We start from the raw sequence: 13,339 nt of genomic DNA, 5'->3' as shown, positions 1-13,339 counted from the left end.
GCCTCCTGAAAGCGTCAACAATTATTGTCTAGTTTATCTAGAGTTCCCGGATTTCGCAGGTTCATTTGTACCAGGGGGAAGAGATAACGGGAGATGAGGATGTAACAGCGATCGCGGAGAAATTCGTAAGATTACTGGGTTCCAAGGGGCTTGCGCTTACGGGGTTTCGGTTATTGAGATGTGGCTAGGTTACTGTGCGTGCGTGCGAGCGTGCGTGCGAGCATGCGTGAAAGTGAGCGTGCGTGCGTGCGAGCGTGCGTGTGTGCGTACGTGCGAGCGTGCGCGCGTGTGAGCGTGCATGCGAGCGTGCGTGCGAGTGTGCGAGCATGAATGCGTGCGTGCGTGTGAGTGTGCGCGCGAACACACGACTCTTATGTAGCCAACAAAGGCTCAATAACCGAAACCAACTGTGCTCTGTCCGTTACTGGGTTCTGTATATGTTTGTTAGGCGGCTTATATCTACGAAGGTTTTGTGATGTTTGGGCAAAATCATTTTACATTATAATTTAAGGTTTTATTCATGATGGGATGTTTTTTCATGAACCATTTTTATTACTGTGTATGTTTATATGCTACGTTTTAGGATATTATATTGTCTATTGTCGTTCGCCTTATATACCTTATGTTACATAAGGTAATGTACCTTATATTATGTATGTTTTAAAACATTACCCCCTTTTCTAGATGCCCGGTGAAGGCCAGGAGGTAAAAATTTTATTAATCATGAGCATTAGTGGAGATTTTTAAAATATTAGTTGCATTTTTAGGTATCGGCAAAAGTTATTTGTTTTTCTCTTTTGTCTCAAACTTCTTACTAGTAAAAAGTAAAAAAAATATTAAATAAATAAGATTTATACAGCGTAACTTATACGAGGTCTGATCATAAAGTTAGTATACCTAGCGGAATAGAGAAACAAAGGCCTGAGCAAGAGAGATGTCACTATCAGTAACACTGCGTGGTAAAAAGAGACGTGTGATACATGACAGCAGCACTCTTTTTTTGACGTCCAGTCGGCACGTGCCGCACGTTGACAATTTAATCTCATAGAAATCATGTTCAATCATGCTCTTGTAAGTGTATACGTACACATATTTTTACACACAGATCAAAACCAATTTCGGTTTCGTTTGACAGCTCGAGATTGTTGCTCTATTCCGCTAGGTATATTAACTTTATGGCTGCGTCCCCATCAGACACGGCACGGCGCCGCCACCGTGTTACGGCACGACGCCGCCACCGTGATACGGTACGGCGCCGCACCGTGACATGGTGCCGTGTACGGTGCACCGCGCGCCCCTATTCTGGTGAAACTTCCGAACAAAATTTGTGTCCAAACTTAAACGAGGCATAATATGAAAATACATATCAAAGTCGCGTAATGCAAATATTATCATGTATACCGAGGAAATTTTATCTATAATAAATAATAGATAAAATTTCCTCGGTTTCTTTTTAACCGACTTCAAAAAATATTTAATGATTCTTTTTCAATCTTCGTCTTAGAAACAACAAGAGAATAATTTTTTCGCGATCCATATCCATTATCCAGACAAGCACTCTCGTTCGAGCGCAAATATCGACTGAATAGGGACGCACCGTACGCGGCACCGTGACACGGTGCGGCGCCGTACCGTATCACGGTGGCGGCGTCGTGCCGTAACACGGTGCCGGCGCCGCGCCGTGTCTGATGGGGACAGAGCCTAAGGGTGACTTGACTTTGTTTGACAAATTGATAGTGACAGACAGACTTGACAGACAAATCAAGCGGACCTTGAATAGATATTCACTGCCGTAATATCTTTATTATTAAATTGGTTAGTGTAATAAACTTATTTTTAATTTCTAAAATCTCAATAAGAACTAATTCTACTAAACTGTCTTCTTATATCGTTTTGATTGTAAGCTTTTTGTGATGTCCATCATATTTTGTCTTGCTCTACTATTGGAAATCTGTAGATATCACAAGAATATTTTTGTTATTTTAAAATTATAAAATTTTGCTTCATATTATTTTTCATCTAGTAACGCCTCTAGTCCACCGACACTGCGACCTGCGAAAACTCTGCGAAACCAATGCGAAACAGCAATAGAGTGAGATGCAATATAACGAACTGTCGTGTGCCGGATGAGACAGTAAATCGGTTCGCCGCTGTTTCGCAGTTCGCAGCGTCGCGTCGGTGGACTAGAGGCGTAATAAGCAAGGAATGAAAACTCATTTAGTATCAACTAGTTCATATTTCAGGCTTTTAAATGGGGCAGTGTACTGTTTACGGGATTAAAGGTGCCTTTCCGATCCATGCCGCAAGGACCGTGACCGAAAAAAATCTAAAAAAAATTACACTTTATGACTTAGGGTCTGTTTCACCACTTTGTGATAAAGTGCCGAATAGGCTATTCACAGCTTTCTTGACAGATTCTCTATACTTCATCTGTCAAGTTAAGTGGTGGATAGCCTATTCGGCACTTATCAGGAAGTGATGAAACAGGCCCTTAGCAAAGGAGCGGTGGTTTAGGTCATAAAATGGCATTTATTTGAACTTTTTTCGGTCGCGGTCGCTTGCCGTGAACGGTAACCTTAAGAATTTTATACAATTTTATATTTTTCATCTATAAGATTTTTGGTCATCATTTTGTCATGTACTATCAAGAAATTGGTTTATAAGCGGTGGTACTACGTAATTTGGTCGAGTTATATTCCAGCCCAGCTGACAATTTCAATATTGACGTTACATAACCTAACCAAATTACATAGAATCTGCCTACCGATTTCTCTGATAGTAATTCGCCTTAAATCCATGGAATGATAGTATTAGTTTAGAAAATCATGGGCTTATCATTTAATTTATTCGAAAAAATAATCATTTCATGCGTGGGTAGTTCGAAAACAAACCAACGTTACACGAATTCGAACCGTATTGTTACAGAATAAGGTGCAATCTCCAACGAACGCCGCCAACAATCCGTTCCTGTCCACCGCCGCCCCGACCAATCAGAATCAGTCTATTGTGGACCTGTTTGGCCCCAGTCCAGTTGAAACTACTAACACAACCAGCAAGGCCTCCGATGATCTACTCTCCCTGGGCAACCCGTTCGCCGATATGTTTGGAGGTAAAATAGTAATTTAAAATTAGAAGGCAATCTTTAAAAAAAAAGTAAAAATACATCGGATTTTTTTAACTTTATATACAGATGTAAGAATCGGATGATGATATACAGATGTAAGAATACATCGGATTTTTTTACTCTACATACATAGTGCACCCTATGTATATAAAGTAAAAAAAATCGAATATTTAATTGTCGATAAAGGTGATCGTACATTAGTCCGCACCATACGCGCCGCACGCACCCCACGCGCCGTATCCCAGATTTTTTTCAAACCAAAACGCGTTTCGTGACGTCGTTTCACACATGATACAACGAATTCTAAAATGCGGCGCGTACGGTGCGGACGAGTGTGCGATCATCTTTAAATGGTTATTTCAAGGCACCAAATAGTTTTAAAATATACATTGTTTAAAGCGATTTTTTTAAAGTATCTTGACAACGCATTTGAGTTCTCATGTCACTCTTTAGTGTCTTGATTTACAGCCGCAATCAGAGACGAGTATTAACTGTAATTAAATGAACATTAACACTTCACCAAAGAAGTTTAATCATCATTAAATGTATCTGAGTGCTGCCGTATACATGTAAATAATAATAATATTTAACTTAATTACGTATCCTACACTGTAATATACGCACTACACATTTTTTTTTTAGCATTTGAGGTGCTTTCTGTGCACTAAGTTGTGAACTCTATTCACTTGTAATAAAGTACACAATGCAACAGAATTTAGAATTTGTACAGGGTGATTGGTAAAAAGAACCTTTGTTGTACTATAAAAAAATCTATGTTGTATGTAAAAACCTGCACACATCAAAAACTAATTTTAATATTTACTTACAGAATTAATATAAAATAACTAATACAGGATGTGATTAAAACGCTATCGAAAACACCACAACAAGACGTAATAATCCTGCTAAATTAATGATAATACTTCACATTTCAGTATGTAAGACTAGTCTCAATGTTCGTCGATTCAGATACTTTGCACTTACATGTATACTACAACCAAACTGTGAAGTTTCATAGATTGTAGCTGGCATAATGGTGAGACCGCACTTGGCGTAACTGCACTGCAGCTGAGCGACAATATTTATTGTATGATGTAAGCTACATTGCGCAGTAGCTACGAGACACAAAACGTCAGTGAAACATGAAGTTCAGATAAAGCGGAAACCGCGGGTTTTCTGTGCAGAAGCTTTTAAGCGTGGGCATTGTAATACAAGGCTTTTGTAATAAGCTGCAAGCGGTTAAAGCGCGTCTAAATCGCGCAAATTCCGCTGTGTCTGAATTCGCCTGAAGTGTCGCGTCGCTCGCGTGCAGCGCAGTGTCGCTCAGTGCGGTCTCGCCTAAAGGCCTCGCCGTTGAATTTTGCGGTGCCGGAGCAGCATTCCAATGCGTAGATTTATATGGATAGGCCTCGAAGAGGCGCGGGGAGAGGCGTACAAACCAGCGCCGTCGCCACCTCTCTGCCCGCTAACTTCGTGTCCGGGACCTCAGTTCCAATTTCACCAACGTCTCTTACGTTAACAGCTTGTTTAATGTCATGTCTTCTCTTTCATTCATATGAAAAACGAAAGAGGTAACGCGATACTGATTGAGCATTATGAGCCAGTCCACACGGTGCGTTGCGTCAGCGTTGCGTCGACGCAGCGCTGCTGTTGCGTTGTTTTACATACAAATAACTAAGGTGTTCACACGGCGCGCTGCGTCGTGACAGCCGCGCAACGCACACATGACGGACAGCAGTCCCCGAGGCGAAGCGGGAGGGGGTGTTGACGTTAAGACTGCTTCGTAATAACGCTGCGATGACGCAGCGCCCGTGTGGCCGGCTATGCGTATGCGTTAAACGGCAGCGCTGCATCGACGCAACGCTGACGCAACGCCCGTGTGGACAGGCTCTAACTTTAACAGTCATTGGTGAAATGGGACCTTAGTGTGGTCTCGCCTTAGTTTTCGTGAGCGTTTTAACAACAGCCCGTATATTTGTAGCGGCGGCGCCTCAGCCCGCGTGGCCGGCCTCCAACGGCGTAGGGTTCCCGGCGCAGGCGCCACCCGCCAACTCGTTCGTGTCGGAGGCTAGCTTCACTAACGTTTTCAGTAGCACTGACACTGCAGGTGAGGTACAGCACTAGCGGCGGTGTGTGCACTTGGCAAACGGTGGAATTGTGTCGAATCGATATTATGCTGTCGATAAAAACCTCCCTGTGGTATAGAGTTATAGACTATACAGTGACCGCTGTGCTGTTTCTATAATTATACCCTGTACATACAGGGTGTAACAAAACTATGTGATAATACTTTAGGGTGTGTACGTGTTTCTTGTAAAGAGTTCACTGTGAAAGTAGCAGCGCTGAAAGACTAATTTTTTTCCACTTTTGTATGGGTAAGTGCCCCAGGGTCACGAGTTTCCCCATTCAAAAGTGAAAAATTTTTTTGGTCTTTCAGTGCTGCTACTTTCACAGTGATCTCTCTACAAGGAACACATACAACAACAAGTATTATCACTTAGTTTTGTTACACCTTGTAGACAGCCCTCACAATTAAAATATTTGAAATAGAAAAAAATCTAATTATTACGGTACGTTAGCCCCTTTAAAAATATGCAAATATTGTGTAAAGTGTTGCCAAACGTATGCACCGCATGCGACATCTATCTTCTATTTTGTAGATAATTATTAATTTCTAATTTGTAGATAATATTGTATTTTGGTGTTGGGTATATTTTATGTGTATTCTACATTGTACAGTACAAACTAATTTTAACGGAAGTGTAAACAATTATTAAAAAGGGGGTAGTTTTAATTTTTTTTTGTAAATCTATTTTCAAAGTACCCTCATGTTTCGTAATGAGGGTAGGCACATGTATATACTAGATTGTTTACATTGCTGTTATGGCATATTAACGGTGATATTCTTGTGCAAGCTGCTAACCCCTTCATGGGGATGGGAGACCCCCAACCCTTATCGGCGTCGCAGGCGCCGGCGCGCCCGCCCCAGCCCAAATCCGCCTTCGACGACCTTGAAGACGTGATGCGAATGTCCCTGGGCTCGCCGGCCAAAGCCCAAACTGCCCCCATAACCCAGCAGCCGCAGCCAATGGCCCAGCCCTTTGGTGACGTGATGGGCCAGCCCATGATGTTCGGCTCGCCCGCCCGCCAGCCGATGGCAGCTATGGGTTCGATGATGTTTAGAATGTGTTGCCTGTGTGTGTACATTGGGATCATGCAAGCGGTCGCGAGGTATAGCGGTCCTATCGCGCACATGTGGGAACGAGATAGAAATATTCTAGCGCGAGTGAATAAGATTTTATGTCGATGTACGTCAACGCTTCGCAAAAATTTTTGTGCTTTATTAAAGTCTAATTTTTACTTCATTCCACAAAATATGTAAAACTTAAAAATGAATACAAAGCAGTTTGTTCTTTTACCTAATTGAAAAAAAAATATATAAACCATAGTTAAAAAAAATGTTAAATACAAAAATCATATTAGTTGTTGTGTAATCATATTACTTAACAAAATTTAAGGGTCTGCCATTATTGATACTGAAGTGTAGCTCTTACAATAAAAAATATATAAGTGAATAGACAAACATAACCTCCTTCTTTTTGGAAGTCGGTTAAAATGCAACGATTCCAATGTACATACTTTCGTGTTTTACAAGCTAAAAACAGCTTCTTAGGTGACTTTCGTTGTTGTTGTTTTTTATTTCTTTAATCGCTCGCTGTGATAGCATTTTTGTTTAATGATTTTGTTTTGAGTTTCTTAACTATAGTTGTTGTGTATAGAGCTGTTAGAGCTACGTGGTAATCGTCAAAGGCACACATAATAATCGTTCCCAGATAATAAATTAGCGAGAGAGAACGAAGGAGAAGCGTAGGGAGAGAGTAATAATCTGCTAGCAACATCATATTCATTGCTTCCATTCTGAGAATTTATTACTACAAAAATCACGCAAAAATATAACCCATCGTTTCAACTTCAATGGTTTTTGCTGCTGGCAACACTACCTTTTGCTTGTCAATTCAGCCACTAGCGGAAATCATCTCGGCTGTTTAAGGCGCGGCAAATCATCACAACCTTCAAGTACAGTTCGACAAGGCTTTAATTGAATGTGTCAATGTCAGTCCAATGTGCGCTGCTGGTAAAGGAGAACTGTCAAAAATTACGTTTTTGTATGATAGAAGCGTTAGTTCCTTTTCTCGCCACGTTCATAAACAGCCTTGTCGAACTCTATCAATCTTATCTGGCATGGTGGACGTCATTTTGAAATGTCATCTGTCAAAGTCAAATGACAGATGGTTATACAGGTGTGACACAAACGCTTCAGAAATTGCACATAGAATATTTATGGTGTGCTTTATGCCCGGGCCGCGCCTGCGTAGTGCTTCGTGCTTGAAACGATACCATTATCTGCGTGTATCGTCCAATGGTATCGTCTATACTTACGATAGACGCATGTGCGGCCGCAGCATATCAGAAATGTTTTGGTTTTACTCCAACAAGAACTAGTGCCAAATAATGTTGATATTTTTTTTTGTAAGCATAATAAAAAAAGGTTTGTTTTTTTTAATCTGTGAGTGTTTAACAGGACAACAACCGCAGCAGCCACAGCCGAGTAAAGTGTTGACAGGCGACTTGGACTCCTCTTTGGCGCAGCTTGCCAACAATCTTACCATAAACAAGAGCGCAGCTGCTCAAAAGTAAGTGTAGTGTGTTGCTTCTGACGTAGACAAAACTGTGCCTTGTGATAAAAAAAAAAGAGTTTCACATTGGTTAAAAAAAATTAAATGTCTGATTGGCAAATAATATTTTTTTTTATCACAAGCACTAGTTAAATTTTTCGAAAATCTCGTAGGTAGAAGTTTCTAGATAGATTTTATAATCATCATTGTTGAGTGAAGTCACGTGATTTTTAGCCTTTTGACACTGAAAGCATCAACATGACACATGCAAGCGCTACACTAGTGTGAGTGAACCAATGTATACTTTACACATACGTAGACACATGTCAAACAGTAGACGATTCAAGCATGACACGTTTTAAACATGTAGATGCTTTCACAAGATTTTTTAATAGATTTCAGTTGTTTTTTTGAAGCAAAGGTTTTAACTACCCGCCTTATTGGTCGCAGAGGTTTCTGGCCCGGACGTTGAATAGACCGGTCGTGGAATACGTAGATTTTTGTACTTTGATCCATCACCACGTTCCTTTGTCACTCCGGCGCGAAAATATTGCTATCACGCTCTTATCCCGTACCTCTGGGAAGACAATAGCATTGTTTTCGTCAGAAAGAACGGGTACTGATGGGTCAAAATATGAATTTTGACGTGGCGTCGCTATACAAATTCCTAGATCGTCAGGGCTTTTTGCCACTGCTGTCTGACAAATTATAAAATTTCATTATTTTTTTAATGAGGGTAGTATGAAAAAACAACTGAATCCATAGTAAAGCTCGCATGGTTATCTTGTGCTAGACCGATGCAGTGGAGCTCTCCGAAGAATGCCTCGAAGCCCGGTGGCGCTTGGAGTCCTCAGCCTATGCAGGCCACCACCGGCGCTGGTTATCGGCCTATGGTAAGGAACCAGAGATAAAAAAGAGAATATAGCCGGCCAATAGACAGATGTGCTCCATAAGGATTTAAAATTCAGGCCTAAGGGCGTTCGCTGCGTCAAGCGTGCGCCCGGCGCGGCCACCCGCGAGGCGTGCTTGTGTCATGTCATCCCATAGAGCAGCGCTACGTCCGTATGGCGCGGGCGCGGGCACACGCTCAACGCAGCGAACGCCCTAAATGAAAATATTCTATTGATTTATTGTAACTGACAAAAAACCTTCTAAAAGAAAGTTGCGAATAAACCTTAACATACGCGTAAATCAAGACACTAGTAATGTTATGACAACAGAATGAACTTTATTGGGAGAAAACAACACAGAATTCCGAGGGTATCTACCCACTATTAAGTTTTTAAAATTGACAGTTATCCTTTACCTTTTATTTAGGCAAACTTTGATTTTCGTCTTTTTCAGTTGCTATATTTAATTTTAATGCTAACTTTTTGCTTCTAGTTGTTTATTTTAAGCTACTTCCGCCCCGTAGCATGCTAGCATCCGCTATTATTTTGCATTTTTCAGGGCCCAGGCATGACTCTCCCACCAATGCCTCACACTTTAGCCCATACGTATCATCCCCCGCATTTTGTTTTGGTAAGTTGCTATCTTTTTCTTTCTTTTTTCCTTTGAGTTACCGTTTTGTTTGCTGTTACTTGTGTGCTATCCATTTTGGACCTACCCCACATTTTGTTTTGACAAACAGGTGAAATGAATACGAGGTTGGTGATTCTACAATTTTTACTATTTTCATCATTGATGTTTTAGGCTTTCAACTCTCTTACTTATAAATATTTTAGGTTGTGTGTTCTTGAAAAACACTTTCTACAAAATTATAAATTATTGTGTGATGTTGATTGCACGAATCTTATACGCATGTAGATCATCTGAGTGTTCATCATTATCATCTGATCATAAGAAAATAAAAAAGACATCTCACATCATCATACTTTCGTGCAAGCGAGATAGAAAACCGTGTGGTCTCGCTTACACGTTTATAGCATAGCGATGAATGATGTGCATGGATATTGAACTATAAGAACTGTTATGTAAACAATTAGGGATTGGTAAAGGCAAATGTAAAGTATTGCCTTTTTCGAACACTTCAGAATAAAACTGTTACTTGATTAATATTCTCTTTTCGTCTACCAAAAATCTCGTTAGATAATGTTTTAAAAATCTTTTTAACTTTCTCCAACTTTTCTCTGTTTCAAAATATATTTTCAATATTCGCAAGTATTATTTACTCTGTGGACAATTTTATAACTGGAAACTGTCACTGTCAAAATATACTTTTTTATTTCAGCAACAACCGCCAATGGTAATGGGCATGAACATGAACGCGACACCTATGATGCCAATGGGCGCCATGCAACCCATGAGGCCGGCCGTACCACCACAGCCCACCAACCAATTCAGTTAAGCCGTTATACTCATATATATGTGGAATAACACATTAAAATGGCGACACAGATATTTTTATAATCTTGAAATGTCAAAAATGTTTATCTATGCGCAATCTATTGTCTATGTATCGATGTCGTTGAATTTCAAATATTGTTCGGTGTAGCCAGGATTTACTTAATAGTCATCGCTCACAGATACACTACAGTTCTGTGGTTAGGAGTTTACTCATTGTATATACTGGTTAAGAGATTGGTTCCAAAGTCTTGCTGATTGTGAACCAGGTAGGTAGATGTATTTTTATAGATAAATTCTCGTGCTTATGATAAACTTATGTTTAAAGCTGGAGCATGCTGTAGTTTTAAAATAGAACTGTATTTTTTTAACTATCCAAAATAACATGTGAAGAGTTGTTAGGGTCATCTTAAGTAAGATGAGCGCTCAGTTTTTTTTTGTATGAATGTCATACTCTCGGTTTAACGAGTGCTTCTTCAGGATCATATATTTTTAATAAATATCCTATTACTTAATGATCTTATTTAAATCTTATGAAAGGTGCGCAGAATATTATGATAATTTAAAATCTATATCACATTCCATGTATGTACAAAAATATGTTATCCGCAATATCACTTTCCTATCTCGGGCATAGTCAGCATTTAGATTTGGAAGTGAAATGAAATGTAACAATCCATATTATGTATTATGTATGTTAAACAAATGTAGTCATATTTAGTCGCTACCCCAAAATACAGCGCTACTTCTAAAAAAATACTCGTCCGTGATATGAAAGGCTTATATATTATGAACTTTGATCTCTGTATCTTTTTTTTTGACAATTTCCTTAGGTACTATCATATCGCGGACGCTATACTACATATTATTATAGGTTACGTATATTAGATTGTTTAATATTTAGATTGTACGGGTGTAAAAATGTCGCTGTATGATAATTATCATTATTGATGTCTAGGTGCTTTCCGTGCTATGTACTAGATCTTTAATAGGTCATAGACAAACTTCTTTATATTTCGCCCAGATGCCATCTTGTTTAATGACAACTAACTAATAAGAAAATACTAAATAGCGGCTGTAGTTTTTTTCAGTACCTAGGCCACTAGGAAAATATTTGCCGCTCTTAATAATAATAACTTAAAATAATTCCACTTATGATTTTTAACACCGTAAGCCGATTTTGAAGGAAAGATGCGTTGTAATTATTTTTTATCGCTACTTGTGCGTATACGGAGTTAAGTAGTTGATTTTAGCAATAAATAATATTATGCACATTTTATTTTTATTAAAAATGCATGCGAATAATACTATGCCCAAATGATTTTTATTTATCAATTGTATGTTTACTTTGAAGACTGGCTAAAAGTATTAAATAATAGAGTATTAAATCATTTGAACATGGTATCGTGTGCTGGTGTTGCCAATTAATTTAATTCGGTGTTACCCTTTCATAAAATGTTTTGTCTATGAAATAGAAAATATTGAATTTTAATTTTAATGTACATAATGCAACGATTGTTATAAGTGTGTCATATAAATTACGCAGATTCAGATATAATACGGAAATATAAAATATATCTAGGGTAACATAGCATGTTATAGGATGTCAACATTCTGTATACAATATGGATATTATTTGCGGTGAACTATTGCGGCTCATAAAATTATTAAATCTGTTGTAAGAATTTTCAGAAATTAAATTAATGGTATATAATATCATTTGCTAAGTATGAGATCTGTTGAATTGATGATAAATGTGCAATATTTCGGCATTAGATTAAGCTTGCCAACCTGTTACCTTCCCGTTTCTCCATAGCCATATTTTATTTGCTGTGATTATAAAAATGCTTCGTATCAAATTCGCTGGATGAATATTATGAAAGTTTTTGATTATTTTATACACTTTATCTTCTGATTGATGCCATGATGTACATTTTAGCAATTTTGTTACTGTTTGTTTTACATTATGTACATATTATACCATTTTTATTTGCTATTCCTTTTGTGCCCTTAGATAATAAATTTAGTTTATTTATAATTAAATAAATTGAATATCCTGTATTTTATTTTTTATTTTGCTTTCACCTCGGGTCCATTTTGCCTTCTATGTAATCTTGTCTTACTCAGAACAAAATTATAATCCTAAGCATGACAATACTATTCTTAGTATGATGCGTGAATCATGAATGTGAAGTATTGTAACCTATTCACCCAGATATTGTTTGTGGCATGAGCATTATTATAGCGATATTTGTGATGTTGAAATTCAAGTTTTTAATCAAAATAAATGGGAAAATAGAGTTGCATAACTGAATATCCGACAAGTGTGAGTAGGTTGCAATATGATTGAAATCAATAATCACTTCTGTATCGCATCTATTTAAATATACAAAGCGAAGTCGTGAAGAGCTAATATTATGTTAGAGTAGTGCATTTCATAGACATGTATAATTAGTTGATACGAAAGACCTGATGGTAAAATGTTATTATTTTTAATTAAATTGTAATATCCTCACATTATATCTTATTATTGGTACTTTTCACAGTCCTTCAGCTCATGACTGATGTTTTTGATCATTATTCTGTCATTTGACAAGCGATGTTTGCCGAATAGACGCCGGCAGCCTATTCGGCAAACTTCGGAAAACGGCGCGGCGTGGCGCCTGCAGCCAGTTCGGCAACATAATATATTTTTTAATCTTGATAGGTATTTTTTTATAAATCCTTAGTGTTGCCATCAGGTCTCTCGTAAAATAGTTGTCTATGGCTGTTTCATATAGACCTAGAACTCTGACTAGAATGAGGTACGAGGTTAAACGCACATTCAAAATTTTGGTCGCACTCGCGAATTAGGTCCTATATACACTGTGAAACAAAATTATATAATCAAGTTTATGAAAAAATGTAACCTCATATTTAAATATAAATATATTTTTGTTAGGAGTGGAGTGTTTTATCTGTCATCTAGGATTTCATACTTCACTAGAGAACTTAAAGCTTTTAAATATGTACGTGTGTTGTTCAAATCGTTGGTAGCAGCGGTTTATGTATAAACATAATAAATAATTACAGTTGAATGTTTTTTTTCTTACCTCCCTAAACTGAGAAGTACTAGAATCTAGATAATATAAAAATACAAATTCTAGATAAAGGTCACAGTACACAAATCAACTCGGAAAGGGATCGGCACCGTATC

The 13,339-nt window shown here is 38.2% G+C and overlaps 1 protein-coding gene across 10 annotated transcripts in view; it reads left to right on the top strand.

Moving 5' to 3' along the window:
* Nucleotides 1-12,015, top strand: part of LOC121736289 (phosphatidylinositol-binding clathrin assembly protein LAP) — a 54,835-nt gene extending 42,820 nt beyond the window's left edge. For 2 of the 10 annotated variants that reach the window (XM_042127388.1, XM_042127387.1), the window contains 8 exons: nt 60-125; nt 2,926-3,109; nt 5,106-5,231; nt 6,040-6,291; nt 7,707-7,818; nt 8,594-8,693; nt 9,250-9,321; nt 10,031-12,015. In XM_042127388.1, the coding sequence (XP_041983322.1) occupies nt 60-125; nt 2,926-3,109; nt 5,106-5,231; nt 6,040-6,291; nt 7,707-7,818; nt 8,594-8,693; nt 9,250-9,321; nt 10,031-10,147 (1,029 nt within the window). In that variant the 3' untranslated portion in view covers nt 10,148-12,015. Of the gene's footprint in view, nt 1-59; nt 126-684; nt 706-2,925; nt 3,110-5,105; nt 5,232-6,039; nt 6,292-7,706; nt 7,819-8,593; nt 8,694-9,249; nt 9,322-10,030 lie in introns of all 10 variants that reach the window. The other 8 variants (XM_042127392.1, XM_042127390.1, XM_042127389.1 and 5 more) reach the window with 7 other exon arrangements.
* Nucleotides 12,016-13,339: the final 1,324 nt, after the last annotated feature.

Source organism: Aricia agestis, chromosome 18, assembly GCF_905147365.1.
Source record: "Aricia agestis chromosome 18, ilAriAges1.1, whole genome shotgun sequence".
Lineage (NCBI taxonomy): Eukaryota > Metazoa > Arthropoda > Insecta > Lepidoptera > Lycaenidae > Aricia > Aricia agestis.
Note: the sequence above shows the minus strand (reverse complement) of the source record. Positions and strands in the feature narration are given on the sequence as shown.